The 12,012-nt window shown below is 36.7% G+C and overlaps 1 protein-coding gene across 7 annotated transcripts in view; it reads right to left on the bottom strand.

Moving 5' to 3' along the window:
• Positions 1-433: 433 nt before the first annotated feature.
• Ints13 (integrator complex subunit 13) overlaps positions 434-12,012 on the bottom strand; it is a 31,887-nt gene continuing 20,308 nt past the window's right edge. For 6 of the 7 annotated variants that reach the window (XM_048367369.1, XM_048367370.1, XM_048367371.1 and 3 more), the window contains 9 exons: positions 11,307-11,396; positions 9,652-9,741; positions 8,720-8,898; positions 6,291-6,461; positions 5,847-6,001; positions 4,456-4,686; positions 3,456-3,595; positions 2,294-2,429; positions 434-789 (listed from right to left, as the gene is read on the bottom strand). In XM_048367369.1, coding sequence (XP_048223326.1) covers positions 750-789; positions 2,294-2,429; positions 3,456-3,595; positions 4,456-4,686; positions 5,847-6,001; positions 6,291-6,461; positions 8,720-8,898; positions 9,652-9,741; positions 11,307-11,396 — 1,232 coding nt within the window. In that variant the 3' untranslated portion in view covers positions 434-749. The remainder of the gene's footprint in view (positions 790-2,293; positions 2,430-3,455; positions 3,596-4,455; positions 4,687-5,846; positions 6,002-6,290; positions 6,462-8,719; positions 8,899-9,651; positions 9,742-11,306; positions 11,397-12,012) is intronic. The other variant, XM_048367375.1, reaches the window with a different exon arrangement.

Genomic DNA, 12,012 nt, shown 5'->3' with positions numbered 1-12,012 from the left:
CACAGAACATAAACCAGGACACTTTTTTTAGGTATGAAAAAATAAATGAGACGATCCAGGGATCTTCTAAGTCTATAAAGTAATCTCATTTATGCTTGTCTTTCAATATGAAGAGTTAGTAGGAAGTACACTTTTTTTACTAAAAAAATAACTTCTAGCACTAGTAAACAAATTTCTATCAACTACCTGGAAATTCTGGCTTTAAATGTAGTTTTAAATACATACATACACACACACACAAATACAAAGGCAAAAATAAATAGACAATGTTCTTTCTTGGAAAAGCACTAGGATGTATATGATGTAGACTAAAATAAAATTTTATATTACATATTGCAAATCTCACCTAAACCTCAAATTTTCCAAATTTTGTTAGTCATTAAATGAATAAAATAGTTATCTTTTCCAAAGTGACACTATTAATATTTTGCACTTCAGGTGTTTAATAGTTTTATTTGGCTAAGAGAAGCCTAAGAATCTTTACAAAAACATTTCCAAAGGGAATGAATACATTTTAGTATAAAATAAACCTATTTGTTTGGAGAAGACAGATCTCAAATGTGTATTTTTGACTTTGCCAATTTTATAGGTAGTACAAAAAAGATAGTTTGCTGAAATATTTTAAAAATGTAAAAACCAGTCTACCTAACATAAGCTGTACAACCTTGCTGTAAAAAGTACTTATATCAAACTCTGCTCAAAATATTTTTGTACTTAATACTCATAAATTCAGTTCCTTAAATCATTCTTCACTGCCGACTAGCTTTTCCATTTTCTGTTGTCTCCAGGCTGAAAAAAAAGGTAAAAACGGGTTGGTAAATTAAAGCGTACATTAACTTATACCCATATTTCATTGACTCCATATATGGAAATGAAAATCTAATATATTCAAAGAACAAAAAAAACAAGAGGAATAAAGTTAGGGGCCCTCTAGTTAACAAACTTGCTCACTTTGACCCTGGAGAGATTAAAGGCTTTCCCAAAGTTACAATTCAAAAGCTATCAGAGTGTGTGTGTGTGTGTGTGTGTGTGTGTGTGTGTGTGTGTGTGTGTGTGTGTGTATGTGTAGGCTACCACTTTCCTTTCTCTGAACAAACTAAGGAAAACATCTCTGCTACTTAATAAAAGTTTTTTTTTCTTTTCTATTACAGGAATTCCTTTACCAAAACGTTTTACAAGAATTTCTTCTAAATCATTAATCAAGATTAAAATCTAAGGCTTATTATAAATAATGCTTTACCTGTCATAAAATACTGCATTATTTTCCATTCCTTTTTTTCTTTTTGGTTAGTCAGGGGGCTTCAACTCAGGGCCTGGGCGCTATCCCTGAGCTCTTTTGCTCAAGGTTAGTACTCTTACCACTTTGAGCCACAGCACCACTTCTGGTTTTCTGGTGGTTAACTGGAGATAAGAGTCTCACAGACTTTCTGACCATGCTGGCTTTGAACTGTGATGATCCTTGGGTGTCAGCCTTATGAGTAGCTGGGATGACAGACATGGTCCACCTTGCCAGGCTCCTCTGTGTTATCTTACATAGCTCTGTGCTCTCTGAGATTTTCTTTTTTTTTTTTGCCAGTCCTGGGCCTTGAACTCAGGGCCTGAGCACTGTCCCTGGCTTCTTCCCGCTCAAGGCTAGCACTCTGCCACTTGAGCCACAGCGCCGCTTCTGGCCGTTTTCTGTATATGTGGTGCTGGGGAATCGAACCTAGGGCCTCGTGTATCCGAGGCAGGCACTCTTGCCACTAGGCTATATCCCCAGCCCTCTCTGAGATTTTCTATGATTCCTACTAACCCACTGAAAGCATTTCTGGTATAAGCACACTATAACTCAATAAATTCAGATCTATACACACACCAGGAGTCAAGAGTTTATTTTGTATGTGTGTTTATTATGTATATTATTATAATATAATATAATATAACAATAAAGAGTTTTTGTTTATTTTTTGTTTTGGTAGTGAAGCTTGAAAGCAGGGCCTTGAATTCTCATGTGGCTTTTCTACTCAGATCGTTGTTCTACCACTTGAGCCTACTTACACTTCTGGCTCTTTACTGGTTAATGAAAATAAAGTTTCATGGACCTTCCTGCCTTGGCCAACTTTGAACTGAGATCCTTAGATTTCAGCCTTTGAGTAGCTACATTATAGGCATGTGCCACCACTAGCACCTGGCTAAGATACTGTGTACTTCCAACACTACCACTCAGAACAGTAGCGAAAACCTACCGACTCCAACCAACAAGCAATGCTTATCAAAGCACCATACGATTAATAAAATAATTTTCAACACAAACCCATTTTCTTCTTTAAGATGTTGATATAACTCAGCTCTGTTGTTAACTGAGTTTAAACGTCCAGCAAACTCCTGATGTTTTCTAGTGTTGGCAGTATGGATTCTATTACTCCACAAGGACAATAAGGACACAGGCCCTGGTGATGCGTAACAAAGAAAAGAACAAAGAGAAAAATAGTATTATCACAAAATTTACAAGTGTAACAGATTTATCTTTAATTTTATTGCTCATGTTACAAAACTAGCCCTGGGACTGGCTATTACAACAAAAAAAGCAAACAAGTAAACTACAAAAATGGGAACCTGGACAGCTCTGAGAACTATTACCTCAAAAGAGGTACAGTCATCAGTCTGAGGGTGTCATACCATTTCTCATGTATCTTAAAGGACTACAGTTAATTTACCTTCAATTTAAGGACATGAGGTCATTGATCTTAGGAGCTTTCAATCACAAATTAAAAGTAGAATTCCTTCAAGAGGAAATTAACCCATCCTATCAGTGCCTTTATTTAAGTTCATTCAAAGAAGTGTAATTTATCAATGAATGAATATTATCGATAAACTGAGTTTAAGAACCTAGTACTTGACATATACCAGCAGATTCAAGTTCTTATATTTACAATTTCTTAAAGCACAGACTTCAAAGTAAAAGTACTTATTTGCCAAAGGTTTCCCTAATGTAAATATATATATATGTTTTTGTTTTTATTTATGTGCTTTGGCCAATACTGGGGCTTGAACTCAGGACCTCTCCTTCTCCCTTAGCTTTCTGGCCCAAGGCTGAGACCTAACACTGCAGCCACAGCTCCACTTCTGGCTTTTTGCTGGTTAATTGGAAATGAGAGTCTCATCTACTTTCCTGCCTGGACTGGCTTAGAACCCTGATCATCAGATCTCAACCTCCCAAGTAGCTTAGGATTACAGAGATGAGCCACTGGTGCCTAGCTACTGTTACTTTATGGTGCCTAGTTACTTTTGAATAGTGACAAGCATTGTTTCTGCTTTATCTTCCAAGGTTGTAAACAGATATTCTCCTAAATGATACTCAGAGGCAGTTAGGAGCTCTTTCCCAAAGACACAATATTAAATGATACTGTAAAAAAAAAAGCCAAGCTTAATTAGAAAAATCTTCATCAGCACAGTTAACCATGATTATACCTTACCTTTTGATTTTTCTACATGTGGAGTTTCATCCATTTCAATAAGGGGCTTTTTGTTTGGAGGTTCTGGAGAATCCGGAGAATCTTTTATAATCTCAGCTTCAGCTAACTCTTCTTTTCCACGTTCCAAAATTCCTTTCAATCTTTTAGAGGGACAAATAATAAAATGTAAAGTTAAACTTTTAGAAATCTATAAATGGTTCCAATAATCACACTATTATAAACATTAGTTTTTATAAAACAGAGTTGATCTCACAAAATAAAACTAAGAAACAGAAACTTCTATAAAAAATCAGATATGAGAAGTTAATGAATTAAACTCAAATTTCTCTTTGCCTTACAATAATGAAACTCAGGAGTTAGTTCAAGAATAAGCTGTAAAATGTGAAAAACTAAGAAATTTGAAGAAGCTAAAATTTGAAAGGTGAGAATGTGCTATCTCAAAGATATTGAACAATTTTAAAGATATGGAGGAAAAATTCCAAATAACAAATAAGATTAAGATGTTTACTATTATTGGTTTTCTATGTAATGTGGACGCGTATTTAGGTTCCACAAGTTAGGAACTTAACTCTAAGCTTTCATCAGGGAACACAATCATTTTCAAAATATACAGAGGTACTTCATTTGAAGGTCAATGAACACTGAACGAGTTCTTTTTTCCTATTCTAAAAGTGAGCCAATTTTATGTCAGATGCTAAGCAGCCCTAAAGAAAAACTATACTTCCAAAGTTTAAGAGAATAAAAGTGCTCTACCTATCTACAAAATTGTATAATTTCCAGAATTAGTGTCAAAATAGTATTGTGGAGGCTGTGGCGGGGGTGGATATGAGTGACAGATACATATTCATCTTGAAAGATAATGCCAGGAAGGACACTTGTCAGCAGTTTAGAAAAAGAAAAAAGTAGTCTTATACAACAAAAAGCAACAAACATGTTGTTAATGAAGTTTAACTATGCTTGGCAAAAAGCCCTTCATGCTATGTTAATGCTAAGGAGTCACCTTTCAGAATCCTGCCAGGGTTTTTCCTGTTCATAATCTTTTGCTGCTTTTTCTGACTTATCCTCTTTGTCCTCCCTCTTTCTTCCCCTTTTCTTTCTCTCCTCTTCTTCTGGGGGTTTACTCCTGCATGCCATCAGACATTCCAAGACCCTCTGGTGCTTCTCTGAGTTGCTGATGTGGGCTCTGACAAGTGTCTCTAATTCATTCCACATGATGCGGTACTGTTCATCTCTGCAGTGAAAAGTTAAAATCATATTCTCACAGTGCCCTTGAATAATACTTAAACAGAAAAGAATACTGAAGTATCAGTTCTTAGATGTTCACATTAAAAAAAAAGGAAAAAGTAGTGTTATAGTTCTGTTAGTGAAGCTTTAAGAAAACACTTTTACTGTAATTTCTGTATTTATGAATTATGAATATAGCCAGGTGCAGGTGGCTGCCTCCTCTAATCTTAACTGCTTAGTAAGCTGAGATTTGAGACTCATGGTTCGAATCTACAAAAGTCTAAGATACTCATATTTATAATTAAGCAGCAAAAAGCTTAAAGCAGTAGAGTGCAAAACTTGAGTTAAAAAGCCAAACAAGGGGCTGGGGATATGGCCTAGTGGCAAGAGTGCCTGCCTCATATACATGAGGCCCTGGGTTCGATTCCCCAGCACCACATATACAGAAAATAGCCAGAAGTGGCGCTGTGGCTCAAGCGGCAGAGTGCTAGCCTTGAGCAAAAAGAAGCCAGGGACAGTGCTCAGGCCCTGAGTCCAAGCCCCAGGACTGGCAAAAAAAAAAAAAAAAAAAAGCCAAACAAAAGCAAGAGGCTCTGAGTTCAAGCCCTAGTACCAAGACCAAAAAAAAACCCCTAATAAATTGTAAATACAGAAATTTAAATCTATTTATGATCCTTATGCCACATACCAAGGAAAAGGAAATATATCTTCTTTTTTCTTACTGGACATTATTAATGGATTCTAAGTCACATTGTATTAATTTTAACTATACCATATTGCACACATGTGTATATATACTTACATTCAATTCTTTTTTTCCCCCATGCCAGTACTGGGGCTTGAACTCACGGCCTCATGCTCTTGCTCAGAATTTTCTATCAAAGCTGGTGCTCTTGCACTTGAGCCATACCTCCACTTCTATATTTCTTGTTGGTTAATTGGAAATAAACAGACTCATACTTTTCTGCCCGTGCTGGCTTTGAATTATAATCTTCAGATCTCAGCTTTCTGAGAAGCTAGGATTATAGAAGTGAGCCCCCAGCACCAGCTCATATTTCACATTTTTAATCTCATGTTCAAATTACTTACATGTGAAGAAAGTTAGCTTTAAAATAACAATACAATTCAAATAAATGTGAAAAATAAAGGGAAAAAAACCCCCACTACCTTTTAGGACCCTTTCCTCTGGTACCAACTGTGGAAATAGGTAGAGGATCGTTTTTTCTTTCCATATCAACTAAGTTGTATATTGTTTTTTGACAGTTTAACACATCTTCTTCTGTCAAACATTCTTTCACAATAACACTGGCCAATGGAACTACCTGTTAGGGGTTTTTTTTTAATGAAAAGAGAAAATCTGTCTTGAAAATCAAATTTATCAAAGCATGGAGGCACAATCTGACTTTAAATATCACCATAGTAAAGGAATCTATAACTATTAACTTCACTACTCAAGTACTAATCCTTTCATTATAACGAACTCATAAATTTCTTTTTGTTTTGTTTTGTTTTCTTTGCTTGAGAAATGACACTAGTTGCAAATGGTTTGCTTCTACAAAGAAGATACAAAAGATCTAGAAAAAAGGAAAATTATCTACAATTAACACTTACCGCTTGCATGTTGAAAATGGTGGTTTGTGAAATAATCATGGGCCAGTATCGGGTGTGTTTTTCTAACTGATCTTTTGCTCGTTCCAAAGGGATCTCAAGACTTCCATCGATTTTATATCTGGGGTCTAGAAAAGGAGTTAATCTGTTTTCCCTCATAAATTCACCAAAATCCTAATGATAACCAAATAAGATAAAATTAGAAACTATGTCTGATGTTTCAGTATGGGTTACATGTAATAATCTCTTCTCTGATGTCTAGTCCTGTGATTTACATCAAACACTTTTTCTAGCACTACTTTGCTCTCTCCTTTTGAACTTTGTCTATCTTGGATAGAAATGAAGAATGTTCCAAACAAACATGCACTCATGGCACTATTCCCCTTTTAAATTCCCAGAAACATTCATTTTATTGCATCTCTATAATTTAATCCTTTTCTTTGTTTTACTTTGTTTTTTGCCAGTGTTGGGGCTTAGGACTCAGGGCCTGAGCACTGTCCCTGGCTTCTTTTTGCTCAAGGCTAGCACTCTACCTCTTGAGCCACAGTGCCACTTTCAGCTTTTTCGTTTATGTAGTACTGAGGAATCGAACCAAGGGCTTCATGCATGCTACACAAGCACTCTACCACTAAGCCACATTCCCAGCCCTAACCCTTTTCTATTATATGAAAGAATGAGCTAATGCATCAGAAGATCAATTCACTTACTTCAAAAACTACCTGGGGGGGGCTGGGGATATGGCCTAGTGGCAAGAGTGCCTGCCTCGGATAGACGAGGCCCTAGGTTCGATTCCCCAGCACCACATATGCAGAAAACGGCCAGAAGCGGCGCTGTGGCTCAAGTGGCAGAGTGCTAGCCTTGAGCCGGAAGAAGCCAGGGACAGTGCTCAGGCCCTGAGTCCAAGGCCCAGGACTGGCCAAAAAAAAAAAAAAAAAACTACCTGGGGTAAATCAGCAAAATGTTAACAGTGGTTATCTTTGAATGAAGGATTACAAATCATTTACAATTTTTTTGCTTTTGTTTTTCAGATATGTCCTACAAATGAATACTGACTAGGCTTCCTCTACAAAAATAATGTTTTCTTTAAAAAGAGAAAAGCCCAGCTGAAAATAGTTACTTAAAATATATCCCAGGACGGTGGCTCATGACTATTATTCTAGCTACTCAGGAGGCTGAGATCTAAGGATCATGGCTCAAAGCCAGTCTAGGCAGGAAAGTCCATGAGACTCTTATCTCTAACTAGAAAACCAGAAGTAGCACTGTGGCTCAAAGTGGTAGAACCCTACCCTTGAGCTGAAGAGCTCAGGGACAGTACCCAGGACAGAGTTCAAGTCCCATGACTGACCAAAAAAAAAAGTATATATGTATATATACACACAAAATAAACACACACACATAAATATACACAAAATAAATATACATGTATATATAATACAAACACATAATACATTATATATATTTATATATATTAAGCCAAGTGATGGTGGCTCATGCCTGTAATCCTTGCTGAAGAGGGTGAGAGCTGAGGATTGTGGTTTGAAGCCAGCCTAAGCAAGAAAGTCTGAGAGACTCAGTCTTCTCCAATTAAATACCAAAAAGCCCAGAAGTGGAGGTGTGGCTCAAGTTACAGATCATTAGTGAAAAGGCTCAGGTACCCAGGCCCTAAGTTCAAGGCCTACTACCAATACACATACACACACACACACACACACACACACACGCGCGCGCGCGCCAATAATTACATAATATATGTGGCATAAAACACTTTGTGGGTTATAAAGCATATTAGTATATATAAATAACATTTAATTTCCATAATCATCTCTAAAGGCAGACATCCATAAAGTGTGCGTACGAAAAGGGAGATAAAATTAAAAACCAAAACAATGGAATTTCTACCAAAAATATACATCATTTCCTTGTATTATCATCCTTACAATAGTATATCCTAAAACTAATATACAAGTTAAAGTTACTTTAATGCAGCAGCAATGTAAACATTCAAATGTTTCTGCATACAATTTATATTCTTAGAAATTTATTTCCATAAATCTTAGTTCAAATCAATTTTCCACCTCTATAGTTCTAATGTTCCAGTACATTCCAGCTACTTCTCAGTATGCAATGAATACACACCATGAAAATCTCCATCATGACAAATAGATCTGAGTGAGTACTTTAAGAAATTTAATGACTTAAAAGTAATCATGTTATTCCAAATCCCTTTTTACAAATCTTAGCAATATGAACTTATGAACTTAATAACAATATGAACTTAATAACTGTTTACTGACAGACTCTAAACATAATAACAAATAATCAAGTTACTCCAAATTATCCTTTCCACAGATCTTAGCATGTAATACAAATTCAGTAACTATTTGCTATTTGACAGACTCCAAATATTACATGTAGAGATATAAAAGTCTTACTGTAATCCGGTAGTCTGTCACCCTTCCTCCACATCCTTCGCTTATTGAAGGTGGATCCTCCAGGATAGAACGTGAACTGCTAAGGACATGTAAAAAGATCTCTCCTCCGTGACTACTCAGCATATGACTAATGACTTTAGAGCCTGACTTTCGGGGTTGTTCCAATAGGACAGAACGACCTGTGAAAACCAAGAAGATACGCTCAGCCATGTCATTTAGACAGGCTCCACATTAATATTTATGTGGAGACATTTCATTTCACTTACTGATGCCTACATTCTAACAATATCTTAATTTCAATTCTTAAAAAAACATCTAATTTCAGATTACTCTCAAGATACTTAAATAGAAATTTGGAGACTTTCCTAAGACAAGTATACTGGTCACTGATATGTTTAGTTGTATGTGATATTTGATTTCAAATTCACATCAAGTTTTGTTCCAGGGCATTTATGAAGAAAAGTAAGATAATTCCTAGATAAACCTCAGATTATTAATGCTACAAAACATTTAAGAAGGCATTATCTCAATTCATCTCTACGATAATTCCTCATCAGCACTGTTGCTTTCTATTTCACAAGTCTAAACATTCTTAAACCTGAATTTTATTTTTATAGTTAAATCCAGCATAACCTATCAAGGAAATTAACCTTATAATAAAGGCTTTTTTATTTTTAGACCAACAGTCCTCAAACACCAGATCATTAGAATTAGCAGAAAGCTTTGAAAATTGAAATTTAGAAGGTGAAATCAGACATCAAGTCATCTTAATCTTAAAACTTCACCAGAACTGTATATTTAATTATGTATTGTTAAAAACAGTACATCTACTGTTAGACTATATTGACACAAATAATCTTCCAAAGTTCATATTCTTACTAGTGATTCACTTATAATAATCTCTTTTAAAACCATGAAATGTTGAAAGTTACCATTGAGAAGAAAATTAGTAAGGCAGGAAGAAGGTCTACTATTTACATCTACAGGTGATATTCGATAAGCTCCAGTACAATAGTGTAATTCTGAAAGAGAAGAAAACACTGATTTGAAAGAATATAAGGAGGGGCTGGGAATGTGGCTTAGGGGTAGAGTGCTTGCTTAGCATGCATGAAGTTCTGGGTTTAACTCTTCAGTACCACATAAACACAAAAAGCAAGTGGTACTCTGGTTCAAGTGGTAGAGTGCTAGCCTTGAACAAAAGAAGCTTAGGGACAGTGCTCACACACCCTGAAGCCCCAAGACTGGCAAAAAACAAAAACAAAAAAACTTCAATATCTCCTGATGTAAGATTATAAATAACACACACTGGGCACCAGTAGATCACGCCTGTAATCCTACCTATTCATGGGGCTGAGATCTGAAGATCATGGTTGGAAGCCAGCACAGGCAAACTCTTACCTCCAATTAACTACCAAAAAGCCAGTAGTAGAGGTGTGACTCAAGTGGCAGAATGTCAGCCATGAGCAATAAAGCCAAGCAAGAGAGTCAAGGAAGTACAAGAAACTGAGTTAAAAAAAAAAAAAAATCAGGGACTGAAGGAAAAAAAAAAGAATATAAAGAAATATTCTCAGGGCTGGGAATGTGGTTTAGTGGTAGGGTGCTTGCCTAGCATGCACAAAGCCCTGGGTTCAATTCCTTAGCACCACATAAACAGAAAAAGCCGGAAGTGGTGCTGTGGCTCAAGTGGTAGAGTGCTAGCCTTAAGCAAAACGAAGCCAGGGAAAATAAAGTCATGTACAAGTTGTTGCCTGCAATAACAATTCCAAGTAACCTATTAAAAATTCAAAAAAAAAAAAAAAGGGGGGGGCTGGGGATATGGCCTAGTGGCAAAAGTGCTTGCCTCGTATACATGAGGCCCTGGGTTCAATTCCCCAGCACCACATATACAGAAAATGGCCAGAAGTGGCACTGTGGCTCAAGTGGCAGAGTGCTAGCCTTGAGCAAAAAGAAGCCAGGGACAGTGCTCAGACCCTGAGTCCAAGCCCCAGGACTGACAAAAAAAAAAAAAAAAAAAAAAAAAGAAGCCAGGGACAGTGTTCAGGCCCCAAGTCCAAGTCCCGGGACTGGCAAAAAAAAAAAAAAAAATATTCTCACAAACAAAAATAAAAATAAAAACAACTTGGTTATTAATCCCTAAAAAATGGAAAACAAATTTCTTTTCTAAAAAGAGAGAGAGTAGGGCTGGGAATATGGCCTAGTGGTTAAGTGCTCGCCTAGTTATACATGAAGCCCTGGGTTCAATTCCTCAGCACCACATATATAGAAAAAGCTGGAAGTGGCACTGTGGCTCAAGTGGTAGAGTGCTAGCCTTGAGCAAAAAAAGAAGCCAGGGACAGTGCTGAGGCCCTGAGTTCAAGCCCCAGGACTGGCAAAAAAAAACAAAACAAAATAAAAAGAGAGAATGTAGAGCTATGACTCAAGTGGTAGAGTGCTGGCCTTGAGCAAAAAAGCTCAGGGACAGCACCAAGGCCCAATGACAGACATAAAAAAAAGTACATAAAAAAATTTTTTTTAAAGGTTGGCTGATTCCCCACATCAGTACTTTAGGAACATTCTGTTGTAGTCTTTTTAGTCTTCAAATACCCACCAATGTTATTGGTCCTTGGAGTGCACCACTTTAATGTTATTGTGTCTTTAAATGAGCCTTCTCTACTGCTGCCACCAACATGGGTGTCACCTTCAAAAATATTTTAGAAAAACATTAACATTGCTAAAGAGGTCACAATTTCAAATTATTTACATGCTTTTATAACTAGCTTAAGCTCTCTAAGAGAAAATATTGATTAGAGATCATAACTATGTTCCTAAACCTCCAAACACTTGGCACAGGCTTATGGCTCAGAGTGTAAACCATGACTAGGAAAGGAAGCAGTACATGGAATCAAGATGAAATCCAGAAATACTGAATTTCACATTTATAAAGGAAAATACTCAAGTCAGCCTGGACTGTGGAGCAAAACCATAGGGGAAATGGAGAACCCCTACCAACAGGACAATCCAACAAGACAAAACCCAATAAGGACAAGCCACTGAAAAACCCAAGGATTTAAAATCATCAAAACACCCCCACAGAGCCTGGGGTGAATGTAGGACAGAGTCTGAATGGCAACCCCGAAGTGCTAAGGCAGAAAAATGTAAGGCCACGGCAACTGAGAGCAACTAGAGTCAACAGATTAGATCAACTTAAATTGCACAGTCTTGACTCATGTCCAGGGAGACTGGTGTACAGCAATCACTGCTCAGGAATTAGTTTCCTAAGATAAACCAACAGAGACATCCAACCTGGCAGTATT

Source organism: Perognathus longimembris, chromosome 1 (assembly GCF_023159225.1).
Source record: "Perognathus longimembris pacificus isolate PPM17 chromosome 1, ASM2315922v1, whole genome shotgun sequence".
Lineage (NCBI taxonomy): Eukaryota > Metazoa > Chordata > Mammalia > Rodentia > Heteromyidae > Perognathus > Perognathus longimembris.
The sequence above is the reverse complement of the archived record's forward strand: the minus strand, read 5'-3'. Positions and strand labels throughout refer to the sequence as shown.